Source organism: Eleginops maclovinus, chromosome 20 (genome assembly GCF_036324505.1).
Source record: "Eleginops maclovinus isolate JMC-PN-2008 ecotype Puerto Natales chromosome 20, JC_Emac_rtc_rv5, whole genome shotgun sequence".
In the NCBI taxonomy this organism is placed as follows: Eukaryota; Metazoa; Chordata; class Actinopteri; order Perciformes; family Eleginopidae; genus Eleginops; species Eleginops maclovinus.
This window is the reverse complement of record NC_086368.1, coordinates 21,068,263-21,084,654: the sequence shown is the minus strand read 5'-3', so window position 1 is coordinate 21,084,654 and position 16,392 is coordinate 21,068,263. Positions and strand designations below refer to the sequence as shown.

The 16,392-nt window shown below is 40.7% G+C and overlaps 2 protein-coding genes across 2 annotated transcripts; one reads left to right on the top strand and one right to left on the bottom strand.

Moving 5' to 3' along the window:
- The first annotated feature begins 567 nt into the window (after positions 1–567).
- Positions 568–7,377, top strand: phf13 (PHD finger protein 13). Its single transcript, XM_063911498.1, has 5 exons — positions 568–985; positions 1,883–1,981; positions 3,859–4,038; positions 4,129–4,549; positions 5,124–7,377. The coding sequence occupies exons 1-5, from the start codon at positions 941–943 to the stop codon at positions 5,354–5,356; spliced, it is 978 nt and encodes a 325-aa protein (XP_063767568.1). The 5' UTR covers positions 568–940; the 3' UTR covers positions 5,357–7,377.
- An 80-nt stretch (positions 7,378–7,457) lies between these two features.
- On the bottom strand, positions 7,458–16,355 carry LOC134883220 (dnaJ homolog subfamily C member 11-like). The gene is made up of 16 exons (XM_063911497.1): positions 16,252–16,355; positions 15,427–15,556; positions 14,900–14,973; positions 14,698–14,799; positions 14,347–14,475; positions 13,893–14,015; positions 13,682–13,755; positions 13,269–13,458; positions 12,810–12,895; positions 12,309–12,425; positions 12,057–12,212; positions 11,201–11,270; positions 10,981–11,038; positions 9,914–10,056; positions 9,686–9,815; positions 7,458–9,576 (listed from the first exon to the last, which is right to left on the bottom strand). Exons 1-16 carry the CDS (start codon positions 16,324–16,326, stop codon positions 9,548–9,550), a joined length of 1,686 nt encoding a protein of 561 aa, XP_063767567.1. The 5' UTR covers positions 16,327–16,355; the 3' UTR covers positions 7,458–9,547.
- Positions 16,356–16,392: the final 37 nt, after the last annotated feature.

Below are 16,392 nucleotides of genomic sequence, written 5' to 3'. Positions count from 1 at the left end.
AGACATCCCTGATCCAAGACATCAATCAATACAATAATGTAAAACCATTTCCTTACTTTTGGGGCACCAAAGAGCATATTACCATTTTAAAATACCAATGATAAGTATTTAGTGTTACAATAATTATTATACAATTATAATTGTTAAATGACAGTATACACGACATTTCAAATGAGATACTTTAAATCGAACATCTTCAAACATTCAATAATAAAAGTAGATATATAATGCATGAATAAGAAAAACTAAATTAAACAAGTGCAATAGAATAGAATAATCTTCAAAAACATTTATGGAAAGATTATATTTTGTAATAGCTGTCTTAGATTGTGTAGGATCTGGGTCCAGTTCAGCTTAATGATTATACCATTTAGTTGTAACATATAATACATGTAACAAGCACTACGCTACCATTATACCATTATAACTCAAGAGTAACAGGAACAATAAAGAAAGCAGAGGAGGTTTTGTTTGTTTTATTTCCAAATCTATTGCCACTCTACTGCTCCACGACCCAGTCCAGTGGGTGGCGGTATAATGTGCCTCCGATGTTTGGCATACGACAATAAACCCACCAGAAGAAGAACGCAGAAGGGGGCAGGCAGCTGGTGACAGCCGAACCGCTCCCCCCAGTAGTCAATACACCGAATCAACCGAAGACATTATCGGACAGTTCCGTGTAGATACAGTAGTACCGTTTACTCTTCACCGGAGTCACGTTTTTCAACTTGGAGACGATTAGTTGTTTGGCACCTTGGATTGGTTAAGAAACGATTGTGCTGATGGAGGATGATGGCAAACTGAGAGAAAGCTGTTGCTTCGAGTTTTAGCATAAGTAACGTTTACGTTAGCTTCGTATCTAGCAAGCAAAAACTAGGTAACCACAGTGTTTACCGACGCGGTATCGACAAAACGCCAGGTGGTCGGGCATTCAGTAAAGATGGGTGACATAAACCCATCGACATCCCATGCATTTGAGTCGGAGGTAAGTGTTCTTATGTAACTATTTCACAGTGAGTAGTTTGCAGACATGGCTAACGATGCTAGCAAACGTCAACTTGATCGAGATTGTCACCACACGGTGTAGCAGCTGCTCGTTAGCATACCGCGCTAATGTTGTCATAGTTTTAGCTACTGGTGCAGATATTAAAGGAGTTACACACGTTACACTTTCAGACAAGCTTCGTTCAAACAGTCAATTGTCAATACTTAACGTTGTGTTTGAGCATAAGCAAGCAACACTACTTCAGTGTGCAGTTTGTAAGACTGTTGACCCAGAAGCTAGCTTAACATTTCATCGAAAAGAAAACATTCCATCATCATCATAATCAACACAGAATGCTAATATGCTAACACTAACGTTGGCTTACTAAACATCGTATTCACACCATTTGTTTTTGTCGACAGTTGACCGACACTTCGGCTCGTATGACCCTCTTTGATTATTCGACGGGTTTTCATACTGCTTCATATATATATATGGTATGCCAGTCAAACTTCACCGACTGTTGTCAGCAGCTAGCTTCTTAGCATTAGCATTTGTTACTTATTTGCTGTGTATTGCTAGCCAACGTTGCTAATATTAGCTGTCGTTGGTAAATCGGTGGGGGTTGGTGGGAAGTCTCACTGACGAGTCCAAAGAGACATTCGTGCCTGCGATAAATCAAACTTTAGACTTGTCAACATCTATTCTTTTCTTTTGCGTCCAGTTTTGTTATGTGCTACTGATTCGACGCCCTTACATTTGTAAAGTATCGTAAAGGCAGTGTGCCAATCAGTTCTCGTTAATGTCAACGCCATCCATATAAAACAATGGTCAACGCCATGTCGGGTTGTGTAGGTTTACTGCAGCGTGTTAATGTTTTTATGACTTGTGTTTCAGGGTTTCAGCCCGCCATACAGGAGGAGGACAGTGGAGGATTTTAACAAGTTTTGCACTTTCGTCTTGGCATATGCTGGTTACATCCCATACCCACAAGAGGTGAGTAAATGAAGCAGTTAGTGCCTTTTAACTACAGTACATCTTCACATGTATTCGTTTTAATCGGCTACGTTTAGTTACAAATGTCAATGGACTGTATGTGTCCACATGTACTAAACTGCGAAGAAGAAATACAAAAATCAACAGTATACACATTCACAAATCACCCTAATGCGCAAATAAATAAAATATAAACATGTTTGTTGTAAATTAATTAAGATAAAATAATAATTTAAGCAGACATTTTGCGGCATGGGGAAATCAAGTTAAAGGGAGGTTTGTGTTTAAAACTGGAAGCACATACTTATTGAACACTTGGTGGATGTAATCATTTAAAATCCTGCATATCTGTTGTGATTGGCAAAAAGTTGTCTAGATTTTGCTTAGTTGGATGTCATTGCTTGAACTTAAACCATGGTTTAAGTACAAGCTTAGCAATTAAAACATGAATCTCCACTTCCCAAACCATTGATGCCGTCTCCTGTAATGAAAGGAGGCTCCTCTTCAGTGTTGGATTTACTGTCTGTTGCTACAGACCAAATTTTTCCTCCAAACTTGGATAAATCCCCTAAACTAGCAGAACATTTATGGGATTGCCTTAATTTGCTTTTCTAATAACATGGTTTTAGCTATAGTCATTTTCGCTGAAACCCATTAACACCAAGATATGACTCCCTTTTTCCAGATCTGATCTTTGACAAATTGACTTCCTCTTCCTCACCACCAGCATCAGAGATGTATAGATTCTGACTCATTACTTCAACTTGTGGTTGTTACTCTAAAGCTGCTTTTTTTGTTTTCCTTTAACACATGCAAGTATTTTCTTTCTTCTGCCCGTTTGTCTTTGCACATTATGTCATGTGGTGCAAGGCCGTCCTTTCATCTGTTGATATTCGATGAGGGTTCTATGTGCTAGGGAAATTACATCTACACTGTTCGTAGTAAAATGAGGTCTAAATTAAGGTTGACTAATGTAATATGATGAATAGCGCAGACCAACATTTAAGCTGTCATGACAGAAGTGTCCTTTTTTAGTTGATTTATTGTTTGTTTGGACCTTAGTCGACTATGATTTCTGTAATTCATCAGTATATTATTTTTGTTTTTTAAAGAATTTCTTCAGTCAAGGACACCTAGACAGTACTTGCCTGTGATAGCTCACCTGGTATCGAGGGGGGCCCATGCACTTAGGCCTGATAGTCCTTGCGGGTTCCGATCTGCTGCATGTCATCCCCTCTCTTTTCCCCTTTCCTGTCTATCTTCTTCTGTACTATGGAAAAAAGACAAAATGCCACAAAAACCTTCTTAGTCTAAAGCTTCACATTACCCCCCCACACACACACACACACACACACACACACACACACACACACACACACACACACACACACACACACACACCCACACCTCTAAACCTGTACAGTATATCTAATAATCCTTAGAAGAAAGCACACCTTATTAATTCCCTAGGGGAAATTCATCCTATCAACACAGTTCAAATACACACAAATGGGACCTATAGACATTTGGCCCTCAATACACACATGCACTGCTGGAGAGGTTTCACGAGTGCAGGACCGGCCATTGCTATGGTTCTTGCTCAAGGACATCTCGGCAATGCCCAGAAGGTGAACTGGCACCTCTCCAGATACCAGTGAACAGAATGTCCGTGCCAGCTTGAACTAGCGACCATCCGGTGACCATCTGGTACCCAAGTCATGCCCCTATGCACTGAGCTACTGCCTACCCTACTACTACACATTTAATAAATATATAATTGATTTGTAATGGGGAATATAACAACATCTTACCAGTTTTATCTGTGGTTGTGTGTTTTGAATTCACTGACTTCTAGTTCTTCCGTTGTCTTGATACAGGACTCTCCACTGCGCAGTAGTTCCAGTCCTCCCAACAGTACAGGCAGCACAGCTGACAGTGATGGCTGGACCCCGGGACCCCCAACCTCCTGCCCCCAGCGCCCTCCCAAGGTCCCCCAGGACAGGATCAGGAAACGTCCACAGCCAGGAGCCACACTGTCCGTTCACACCAAGAAAGACGTGAGTGAGATTAATAGTCAAATCGTCGGCCTCACATGTTCACCTTCCTTCTTTTTAAACATGCCTTCCATTTTTATTTCTCTCCTGAAGCACACAATCCCAACCCTGCACCCAGATGACCGCAGAAAAGCTGACAAGCTGAAGAAGAAGAAAAAGCGAAAGGAGAGGGAGCATGGGTCCGGTGAGGAGAGCGGGGTCCAGCAAGCCCACCCAACGTTTCCAGGGCTGCAGTTCCCCACCTCCTTTGGTGGCCGAATGATCAAAGAGGAGCCTGAAGATGATTTCAGCATCCCCCTCACCCCCCAGCGCCTGCCTAGCTCTGCCCCCTGCAAGGAGGAGCCCGATGAGGATCGTCAAAATTGGGGTCATGAAGACCTTGAAGAAGGGATGGTTAAGGTACAAAAGTTGGAGGGCCTCGCAGGAAAGAGGAAGGTTTTCCGCCAGGGTAAACAGGTGGTGTTCAGAGACGAAGACGGATCAGGAGAGGACGAGGACATCATGGTGGACTCTGGTAGGTTTCATTTTGGTCACAGTTTGTCGTTTTATATCACGCTAACAGTATTCATCAAGAAAGAGAAGCTGTTGTAAAATTGATAAATGTTTAGAATAACTATACTGTATTTAATTAAACTAACAATGATGTATTTGTAACTTCATTATGAATGAAAACAACTTCCTTACATAGACACATTGAGATAAGACTCAAAACAACAACACTTAATTATTTCCAAATTAAAGCTTTAAGGTTCCTGAAAACAAGGATTTACTGTCACAGTTTTTTCTGGTAAACAGGAGCAAATACATACCAGACTGCAGTCCGTGCAATATCAAATGCACACATTTGTGTTTTTAGTGCAGCTAAAGATAAAATTACTTGACATTTCCTGCAGGATTTGCTCTTAAATTCAAAAAGGTCATTATACACAACAATGTGCAAATGTTGTCAAATCTCCCAACATTGGAAAACATTTCTACCATTGCACAGTATAAATTGCCATGTCCCGAACCCTCAATTAACATTTTGCAATGTTACAATTTTGGTGTCCGTATTTTAACTCATCATATGCTCTCCTCTGTCTTCTCAGATGACGACTCGTGGGACCTGGTGACATGTTTCTGCATGAAGCCTTTCGCAGGCCGGGCCATGATCGAGTGTAACCAGTGTAACACCTGGATCCACCTGTCCTGTGCTAAAATCCGCAAAAGCCACGTGCCAGAGACATATGTGTGCCAGAGCTGCCGAGAGTCACTCGGAACCGCGGACGCCCGCAGATCCCACCGCTCGCGCATAGGCCCGCGCAAGCATCTGCTGGACTGATCCCAGGTCCAACCCCGAACTCTAACCCCTTCCACTCCTGCCTCCACGCCACCTGCTGGACTGACCCTTCCTCAAATTCAGGTCTTGCAACCGTCAGTCTCTGTCATTCATGCCCAGCCATGAAGCCCACATTTTCTATACACACTTTGGTGGACCTATCCCAAGGCCTTATCCCTTTTTGAAAACAGTTTGATTTTAGATTTACTAAGGTTTGTTCCTGCATCCCTACAGACTGTGCGATAGGCAATCACTGAATGGCTGTCCGTCTGTAGAGGACATTAGGGTAGTGACAAACCTCTGCTGTTGGGACTCAGTGTCTCGTGAACACTGGAAACACATGAACTGCCATATAGAGAGAAAACCCTCACAACTGCCACCCACTCTGGTGCATGCTGGGATTTGTTATGACCATTCTGTCATAAGGACAAGAAGGTCTTTCTGATTAAACTGGATTTGTCTTCTTTTAGATGACTCTATAAATGTTACATAATTAACCGTAAAAACAAGTCAAGCCTTGTGCTAACTGCTTCAGACGGTGCTATAGTATTACGCTGAGGTATAATCCACTAGAACAAAGACGTAGGATTGGTTTTTTAATATCAAACATTGTGAAAGAATATCATTGAGGCTTGAAGTCCTAAACCGAACCAAGCGTTTGTTCCTCTCCCTTCTTTTTCACAATCTGTCTTCCAGCCTCTCAATTAAGACGTTCCTTGGCCATACACAAAATTCTCACACAGTTTTCTTTTCAAAAGTGTTTAAACACCAGAATCCTGTTCAGATTAACTGTTTTTTTTCCGATGTTCAATAACTTCTTTTATATATAAAACTGGCAAGATTCAGACGGCAGAGTTTTCTGTAAAGGTATTTTCTTTTGGATCCCCTCTGAGTTTTTGCTACATTCAATGACAGGTTAGAACAGTGGTCTTGTTCTTAACTACTTTTATTTTCCAAAGCATTGTTTGAATTCACCTCTTTCATGTCTTCTGTTTTCATGCTCATGACAGCGTTTCAGAGACAAGCATATTTATAGAAGGGAACTCCTATGGCCGTCCTGTTAAAGTATCAACAGAAAATAAAGCTATTGTAACTGGAATAGTGTTGTTAGAAAGAGTCCAGGTGAAATTATGCATGAGTGTGTTTGTTTGAAAGGATGACAGTGTGAGGGTGTTGGCAAAGCATGTGCTGCTATGGCTCAACGAAGCTTCATGGTTTCAATCTTTTGTAAGAAATGGAAATCTGCAAAGAACCATGGGCAGGGTCGGTTTGTTTTGTTCGTCTCTGAAGGTCAGATCAGGTGAACAGATTTAGTCTCTTATCACCTCTCACTAATGTTTTCACAGCAGTATTCACTTGATTCCACTTCCAGCAGTTTAAGTGGGAAAAAAATGCTTTAAATTGTGGCAATTTTTCCCTAAAAATACCTGGAAATGTTGGTTTTTAAGCTTCGTTATTCATGTGCCATCTGCTGTTTTTTCTGATAAAGTATAAAGCCATACTGTAGTGACAGATTTTAGACTCAGAACCTTTTATATAAGTCCAGGATGGGATTTTACAATGCAGAATCAGTGACTGGGCAATGACTAACATACACAATGAATGTTTGATATGTAAAGAATACAGGACTTTCTAAAAGTTTGAAGTAGTTAAGCTTATCTCTGCACCCTTGTCTTCTGGTATTTACAAATGTTGGTTAACTGGTTTCTATCTAGCCCTTGCCAGATCATAACAAATATCAGGTTTTGATGTTTTTAGGGAGTTTTCCAGACATAAAAAGCCGTTTCTCAGGACGTCCATGTCATGAAAAGAACCTAAAGAGACATCTTTGGGCACAAAATTCTAATTTGAGTTAGCCTTTTAAAACATCAGTGTACTTAATGTTAGCTCATTGTGATACAGCTCGTTTAATTCAGACTTTGGGTTGTCGTATCCCCTTATTGAGAAAGCGTTGTCTGTACTGTGGTGCAAACTGTTTCTGTGAAACTATTGTAAACTATTGTAAATAAAGAGTTACCATTTTACCTTGTTTCCTTATTCTTTTCACAGTGCATTTTCTAATTGGCCGGTCCATCTGCAATGCTCTTGAAATCAAACAGGAATCTGATCGCTTCATATTTATTGTAGTTTTTACAGGACAGAGAACACAGGTTCCTCAACCATACAGCATATATACATACTAATGTGGGTCAGTTTGGATGAGTGTCACAGCAGGGAAGCCGTCTTTCTGCTGACCTCATGGCGGCACTGGAGCAGAGGTGACCAGCTGACCTGTCAAAACACTTTACAGCACACTTAAAAACACTTAAAAGACAAATGCTACAAACAGAGTCAGTGCAAAAATGGCTGCTGTAAAAGTGACGCAAGACTGCTATGGATCTGACTGTAGAGACAACATCGTTTCAACCAGCTGCAAAAACATATTCATCTTAATACTTCCTGTTTTTATTTTTGAGCCTAAACACACCCTCGTCTTGCGAGTCAATCACAGCAATGGAAAAAATATATAATTAATAAATGAAGGGTACAATATAAAATGAACAGGACTTGTCAGAACCTTTTAGATGTAAACTCAGTAAAAGTACACAGCTAAATTTAGAGGCTTCAGCTCCACTTTCATGATAACAACCCTCTAATTTTGTTCAATATAATACCATTTTTTATCTCAAGAGGTATTTAAGATAGTGTTTTCAGTGACTCACCATAGCCCATGAGGCAATCATTGTACTTTTGTAGATACGGTTTCAATCCACAATTTCAACTTGTGCAACAGAGGAGAAAGTGCATCATACGATATTAGGTCTGTCCATATCAACCTCACCACTCTGAGTAAAATAGCTACATTAAAAGGTATGTTAGTGTCTTGATCATCACCTAAAAGATAGCCAAGTGATGAGCATGGTTTAGCATCTTATACTTGTGTAAGAAGGGACATGGCAATAGCAGATTAATTCCATTTTTAAATAAAAAAAGAGGGACAGAGAATATTAAATTCAAACATATGGCACAGGTCTGGTGTACATCAGACACAATCCAACAAATAAATGCAGCTATGTAAATGTGCCATGGTCAGTAAAATGGTTTCAGTGTGGCTCATGTCAGCTCAAGTTTTCGTCAGTCACAGTGAAAAACCTCCAGGAGGGAAAGTGTTGACCTCCGCCCTCTACTGGCCACTTCATAACCACAAACAGCTTCAATCATATCTCTATAGGCTTCAATATTATAAATGTGTACCAGGTGTTACTGTTATCAGGGGCTTAGGGCTAGAGCTATACCAGTGAAGTACACATCTCACCTTAATTTATTTAAAATCATTGGGCTGCAGCTGCACAGCAACAATCGATACACACTGACGCAAATCAAATCGAAGGGGAACTTCTGCTTTAAAAAATGCATTCAAGCTTGAATTATTAAAAATTCAGTATGAAAGATTTAAGCCTTGGTTGGACCACTACCATCAAAGGGCATCTCTCTCACTTCCCCTCCTCCAACTTCCATATCCCGACCTTCACAGATATAAGTTTTCAGCACCAGTTTACACCTGAGCAGCAGACATGTCACTCAAAGGCAAAAATAAATTAAGAAAGGACATTTCAATAAAGTGAACTAAAACACGAGTTAAGCAGAGACATGACTCTGCATTTTAAAGTTAGTGTAATGACTGGTATGTTATAACATTAATAGGTTAACCTACCCGGGTGACACACATACAGGACTAAGACGACAATGATATGGGGTAAAATTACATTACAGCTCATTTCAACATACTTGACATAAGAAATGTCAATATACTTCTTTAAATGTATGTGCACTTTTAGCTCATCGTGGACGGGAATGGCCACCACGTCCGCAGTGACCATCAGTCCCTCTGTGTAGTGCATATATGTATATATATATATTTACTTTTATATAAAACTATGTTCAGGGCCAGTGTTTGATCTCTTGCAGCAGTCAGATATTTGACTCAGAGACACACACTCTGAGCTGCCTCCTGTATTCTGCTGAACCTCGGAGACGGCCCACAGGAGAGGGAGGAGTGAAGGAACTGGATAAACAGATTCACTAAATACCATGATAGAAGAGGACCAGAGGAGAGTAACAGACTTATTGTTAATGTGTCTTCTCATTTTTCTGTTGACACACAGTCTGTTTGATCTGCGTTCTGCCCTCTGGTGCTGCAACAGTAGCGGGCTCCTAGGAAGACTCAGGCTCAATTCTGTGAGCTGAAAATACAAAATAAATATAATTTGAACATGGATAGAGGCTTATACTGTAGCAGTGTGTTGCTAACTGATAATAATACTGGCTGTTGTTAAGTGGCTGCATACTAACATTGCTTGGGTATCCGTAGTGCCTCGGTGTCAGCGGAGATGACTTGGTGCATGACGCCTCGGAACTGGTACAGTAATTTGAGACTCTTCTCTTCTCCCACACAGGGGTCGAAGAAGCCTGGCAACCCAGCCTGCACACAGAGAAGCAATTCATATGCATGCATATACAGATGTGTGGATAATCAAATGGACACACTGACATGTGACACACACACACACACACACACACCTTAGAGGCCTCTGCTAGGATAAGTTTGGAGTCCTTGACCAGGCACTGCAGAGGCACGGTGACGTCGATGACCTTTGCTTTCTCCTGCTTCTGGCTGGTGTCCGACACAAACTTTCCATACCAGGCATTAAGGATAATCAGACCTAGACAGAAGCACAGTGTTTAGTGCTTTCATTTTCCTTTGGCAGTGCCTACAAGTAAAAAATATTCTAACATTCTTCTATGGATAAAACGTAAGTAAACAGGTTTCTCGTCAAAGTATTATAAAATATATATTTTCACAATGCAAGCATAAAGAGCTACTGTTGATGTGCTTAAATCTTGTGGAAAAAAAATAGATTAACATTGGATCACAGTTGATGCCAAGAGAATTATACAGGTGGTTCTAAATGTACGTCTTGCTACAGCAAAAGCCCTGTCCCTTTATTTATTGATTGATTTATTTTTTAAATTGGAGATCTGAGAGGTCTGGTGGTGCTGTTAGGGGGGAGAAGTTCTGAAATGTAGGGTTGAGACCATGGAGAGATCTGTAGACAATAAGAAGGAATTTAAAAAGTATCATGAGATGAAAGGGGAGTAAGTGGAAGAATATGTCTGATGTGTAATACAGACATATTGAAATACTGTCTAGGACACAAGTGACACCTCTTGTATGAGAAGTGGACAGTTATAAGTGCTTTTCCGTGAATACACAGAACCTGTGTCGGATAAGAAGAGGTTTGACAGGCCAATAACTTTGTCATTTTACTCTGTTGGCTTGATATCATTACCCATTTTAATAAGACATTAATTGACACACTTGCAGTCTGGATTTACCAATTTACACACTGGTGTTGTGTGCACACTAACAGGCTTAATTTATGTAAACATGGCAGGGAGATGGGCTGAATCAGCAACACATGCTTTACAGTAGTAGATGATAGAAGTCAGACTTCAATCCTAGAGCATCACTATATCACACAGTAACCATGAGAAATGTCACACATGTGAATTTAGATTTTTTTCTAAGTTTTGGCAGCAAACTAAAAAAGGTTTCTGTGTGTGTGTTTGTGTGTGTGTTTCCTCACCCATCTTGGATTCTTCCGCTTCTATGATTCTCCTCACAGACTCCTGCATCAGCAGAACCTGCAGAGGAGTCGAGGGAAAAAGAGGAGGAGGAGGAAGACAAAATCGAATTGGTTAGGAAAGAGATTTTCAGACAAGATAAGGAGAGCTGAACCTAGAAACAATGATTCCCGCACACAGCGAATAACTATGTGTTGGCACACTGTGAGTGTGAGTACTCACAGCAGACTCTGCCTCGGTCTTCTTCTTGGCAATGTCTACAGCCGAGCTCTTCCTCTGCAGCTCCAAATCTCTGAGAAGCACAAAGCAGACATCAACAATCACCCACCGGGAATCACTGTGGAGGCTCTCTGTGCCAGTGTGAGAGAAACTCCCCGCAATATTAATGATACCCGTAATCAAAATGTAGCAACGCAAGGCTCTATAGTTGTTTTGACTTGGAAGAAAGCAAGTTTCATAACAAAACTATCCGTCATTAATGCAAAAAAGAAGAAAACTGTAAAACTTAAAAGGGATAGTACTGATCTTCTGAGTTGTACTAGAAGGAAATGATAATTGGTACAGCCTCAGTTTGGAGAAACAGACAGTTGGACATGAAGTCAAACAAAATATATCAGCCCCATTACACATCACCTTGCTACGAAACAACCCTTTTGGAGGGGGAAGTGAAGGTTTTATCTAAAATATCTTCAAAACCACCAGATCGAGACAGAGGCAGACCGACTTCTGATTTCTGTGTGGTCATATTACTGTTTTTGTCAAAGGAGTCTGGCTGCTTTGAAGAGAGCTTAGATAACCACTTCAGTTCCTCTTTGGTAAAGACTTTCTGGCAGCGAGGTAAAGAGGCGAAAAATTCTAAGTATAGTGTACACTTAAATTGATATTGATTTCTTGAGAGGGTGGACAAAAAGGTTTTGCTGCACCCCTCGTCCACAGGTCTACATTGCTTTGCTTCAATTTAGTCACTCTTCTCTGTTTCCCAAAACTGGGGGTGGGCCACTCACTGTAGATCGATATTGTCACATTTGGGCAAAGTGAGATGCTGATTGAGTGTTATTAGGACAGAAGATGTACTGACTGCTCTTTCTGTGCTTGCGTATATGGGATGACGACCAGTCTGTGGATGACCATGTAGACAAGCAGGGGTCCAACGGTGGCATAGAACACAGCGCTAGGCAGCAGCTGATCTGTGAGGTGGATTGGAAACAGGTACGTCTGACTGGCACGCGCCAACCTGCACAGAAACACCAGAACAAATAAACACACACGTTAGATGCAGGGATATTAGGACCCGCGAGAGAATGAGATCATATGTTGGGCTGGACAGTACTTGATTTTGAGCGTGACCCCCTGAGGAACCCCGATGCTGACAGTGGCTGACAGGACACTGTGTCGACTGATCTTCCTCTCTGCTCCATATTCCACCACAGTACCAAACCAGCCTGTCCTGGAAAGGGAAATAAATAAAATTAAACAGAGACAATTGGAGTTAGTCAGCTACTAAAGACAATAACAGAGGCAGTAGGACAGAGTTCACACAGTACAACGCAAGATTAAAAGTATTTTTTAATATAAGATATTTTCTACTTCTATTGTAAAAAATACTTTGACATTAATGTATGAATCAATTAACTCTGTATTTATGAGTTTTCCTCCATACTTTCTCTCAAAAATGTGCTTTAAAAACGACATTGTATTATTAGAAAATAGGCACAAGTTAATGGATCTACTTTCTGATCTGAAAGACTTTGTGCTATAATTATACTAAAAAAACAGTTGCTTTAGAGACCAAAAATCCTTTGAGACAGACTGGATAAATGGACAGGCATACTTCATAGAGCCTTTCACTTTAGTCTGGTCTTCATCCTGAAACTTGTACTGGTAGCTCATCATCAGGTAGGAGTGAGGCACAGCCAACTGCAAGAAAGGTTGGAAGAGAATTAATATTGTGTTAGAATTACTCATAATATATTACTGTCATTTGCATATCAGCAACGTCATCACACATTCATTCATTTGCATCAAGCAGTATTGGGAATTCATTACAATTTTATATATTTAAATACTTACCTTTTCTCAGGTTCTGAAGAAAATGGAAAGTGATCCAAGAGTCAAAATGATACCATTTCCAAATGTTGGGGGGGGGGGGCATTAGAACTTTTTTTTTTATTGCAACTCTAAGTTAGGTACAACCTGTGTTTACTATATTAACAGCAGGTACTGTAGCCGTGTACCGTATATACCTGCCTCCCGACAGTGTTTATGCATTATTGTTTGCCTTTATGTTTACCTGCAGAGCTAGAGTGAAGTGGCTGCTCTTTGTGTCCCGCACCAGGCTGGTCGTCATGGCGCTGCTGGGCCCCCAGCGCCACTGCAGATAACCCATGGTGTTTTGATCCAGGTGACGTGCTGTCATCATAGAACAGCTGGGTCGCAAACCTCGAGGAGAAAACTGCAGACCGCCCTGGGCTGTCAAGAAACTGGAAACACAGGAGACAAAACAGAGAAGCATTTAAGAGGCAGAATATGTTTTTCCTATGATCCATTACATCTCATTTAGCTGACCCTTTCATTCAAAGAGCCTTACAATTAGTGCAGTAAAACATGAGGATACAAATTCAGAACAGCAAGAATCCTGCAAATACTTCCTCTTCAAATAAGCCCAACCATTATAGTTCCCAATATCAGACAATCAGGCCTTACCACCGTTGGGTGATGTTGCGAAACACCTTCAACCCGATAAGAGGTCCAAGTATGTCCCCAGCTCCCAACTCCAACTGCAGAGGGGAACGCACAGGAGCATGTGATTGCAAATGAGCATTTCTGTCTCAAAAATACTGAAACAATCAATATTATCCCAATTGAACATTTGTCAAGTGCTGTCACTAAGTAGTTTGTGTATATGTGTGTCTACCTCTCCCCAGCCCTTGGCTGACGTAACCCTTCGTACGGTCATGTTAATGTTGCCCCCTCCAGTCCCATTGTGTGTGGAGAGTGAACCAGACAGCACTGCTGTGTCAGTGTTCGTCAAAGGAGCCTGAAGAAAAACAGGAAAACACAGAATACTGCAGTGACACTGGCTCAGATAAGTAGCTGTGTATGTGTAAATGCTAATAACAATAAAACATTTGATTTAATGATGCCTTTCATGGTGAATTTACTTCACTTAAAATCAGTAATAAAGGACAAAAATCCACAAAAATTACTAAACGAACAACAACACATACATAAAGCAACAAAGCACCAGGAAAATCATCAATGAAGTAGCACATAAAATGCAGCAGAGGATAATGTGTTGAAATAAGGAAACATAAAATGCAGTCTTATTCAATATGTAGAGTGAATACTGAGTGTGCGTCTTGTTGTACCTCTATGGACTGGGAAATATGCATCTTGTTGATTTCAATATGAGGAAATCCTCCACCTGGCATCTCTTCAAAGTCCTCATCATAGCGGTCAAACAGGTCTGTTGCATCCACACCCACGCTGATGGTGCCCTGCATAACAAAGGAGTGAAGGGGAGAAACTGACATAGTTAATTAAAAAAGAATGAAAAGGATGAGGGACATAATGAAATTAATGTGGACATCATCCACAGTCAAAAGTAAGTTGCATTACATAATGTATTCAGTAATATCTGCATAAAGGTGCTGGCCCACACAAAATATACAATAAAGAAGTGAAGATGACGGATGAATGTGGTGAAGTTGTGTAAAAACCTTGGGGTTGGTTCTTTGTTGTAGTCTTCTCTCTTCTCTTTCTCTCTGCAGCCTTTCATACTCCTCTCGGATTTCTGCTGGAGTTCTCTTCCTCTCCACCACCTACGCAGCATCGACGCCATAAGGTTATCAAGATATGCTAATGTGAAGTATGTATAATGTAGCAGCAAAACCACAAAAAAAAGTAAGACAGAATAAATACCTCCCAGCCTTCAACCTCCAACCCTTTTTTCCCAAAGATGTCATAGATGGCTCTAGAGTGAGCATCACTCAGCACTGAGGGCAAAAAGAGAAATTGTGGTTCAGTTTATGTAGGAGTTGATTTTGTTGCGTGCTTGGAATGGAATTGTGTCTGTTTCCATGCCCTGCTGGATTTCATCAGTATTTTTACAACAAGAATGGCAATACAATGTTTTAACTGACTATGTATAAACCAATATATTGTGCAATGAGACAAGATGTAGTCTGAGGTTTGGACTTTTCCAGTTTTTGAGGGCTTCATTACAGTATGCATTTTTACACAACAAAGATAGCTAATCTATTATTATCATATACTCACTAAAACCTTATAACCAAATTATTGATGATTACTGTTTTTGAATGGTCAACTCTACGATAATGTTGCAAAAATCGATATGGAGTTATTTCCTCAGAACTATTTGAAATTGGCTTTTCTCTATAAATCGCCCAGCTCTTGTTTGAATTCCAATTATCTGACAGTGTCCTGACCTTCATATGCCTGATGCACCTGGTTAAAAAGTTGCTCAGCCTGGCTTTTCAGCTCTGGGTCTCGATGTTTGTCAGGATGGTAGAGCATACACAGCCTCCGATATGACCCCTTTAGTTCCTCCAATGTAGCCTGTAGCGAGGTAGAGAGGAAAGGTGTCACTTGCAAGTTACAATTATTTCATTGTCATTTCCTTCATTGATAAATCTGACTGATTATTGATAGTATATTGCACAGTCCAGTTTATTTTCTATCATATAAGATAGATCAAAGAAAGTTATCTTCACATTTGAGAGGCATTTTTAGATGAAAATAACCTATCATCCAAATTGTGTGCAGAATAATTTACACTCAGTCCAGCCCCTCAGTGCTAACACAATACTGTTGCATTTAAGCATCCCATTTTTATACACATTTGAAAAGAGTTACCAGTGAATGTACTTCCTGCTGGGCAATGTTGTCTGACACAGTAACTACCCAATGCTACTTAACGTTATCCAGTTGAACGCCAAAGCATAAATCCTAGTCAGGCCTCTCCCTAATTTATTGAGATTTGGTAAGATGCCCATCGTTGCAGACATATTATTTTTGCACCCACTTCAAAGTGCATACACTGCCTGTATTTAACTAAAGTAGATGATGAAATAACCGGCTTTTCATGATTCTGCACCATCCACCGGTCTGAGGTTGCTGATGAAGAAGACGGTTCCTCGACTGGAGGGTGATGCACCGTCTGAACACCGCTTTCCCACAGGATATCTGACCGACAGTCACATCGACAGGTCAGTCAACCTTCAGCGTGCCTGTAAAAATAAATAAAGCCATACCTCTTTCCTGACGTTGAGTAGAGAGTAGTAATCCTGGTTATCAGACTCAAAATCATCATCTAAGGACGCCGCCATGTTTGCGTTTGGTATGGTCCCGCCCACCTTCCAGTGTCTTGGAAACCCATTGGTCAGCCGCATGGC

Coding starts and splice junctions, on each gene's coding strand:
- phf13 (XM_063911498.1), top strand. CDS start 941: ATGGGTGACATAAACCCATCGACATCCCATGCATTTGAGTCGGAG. Junction 986..1,882: donor CCCATGCATTTGAGTCGGAG/GTAAGTGTTCTT, acceptor CTTGTGTTTCAG/GGTTTCAGCCCGCCATACAG. Junction 1,982..3,858: donor ACATCCCATACCCACAAGAG/GTGAGTAAATGA, acceptor GTCTTGATACAG/GACTCTCCACTGCGCAGTAG.
- LOC134883220 (XM_063911497.1), bottom strand. CDS start 16,326: ATGGCGGCGTCCTTAGATGATGATTTTGAGTCTGATAACCAGGATTAC. Junction 13,756..13,892: donor CAGCCAAGGGCTGGGGAGAG/GTAGACACACAT, acceptor TCCCCTCTGCAG/TTGGAGTTGGGAGCTGGGGA. Junction 12,213..12,308: donor GGGGTCACGCTCAAAATCAA/GTACTGTCCAGC, acceptor GTTTCTGTGCAG/GTTGGCGCGTGCCAGTCAGA.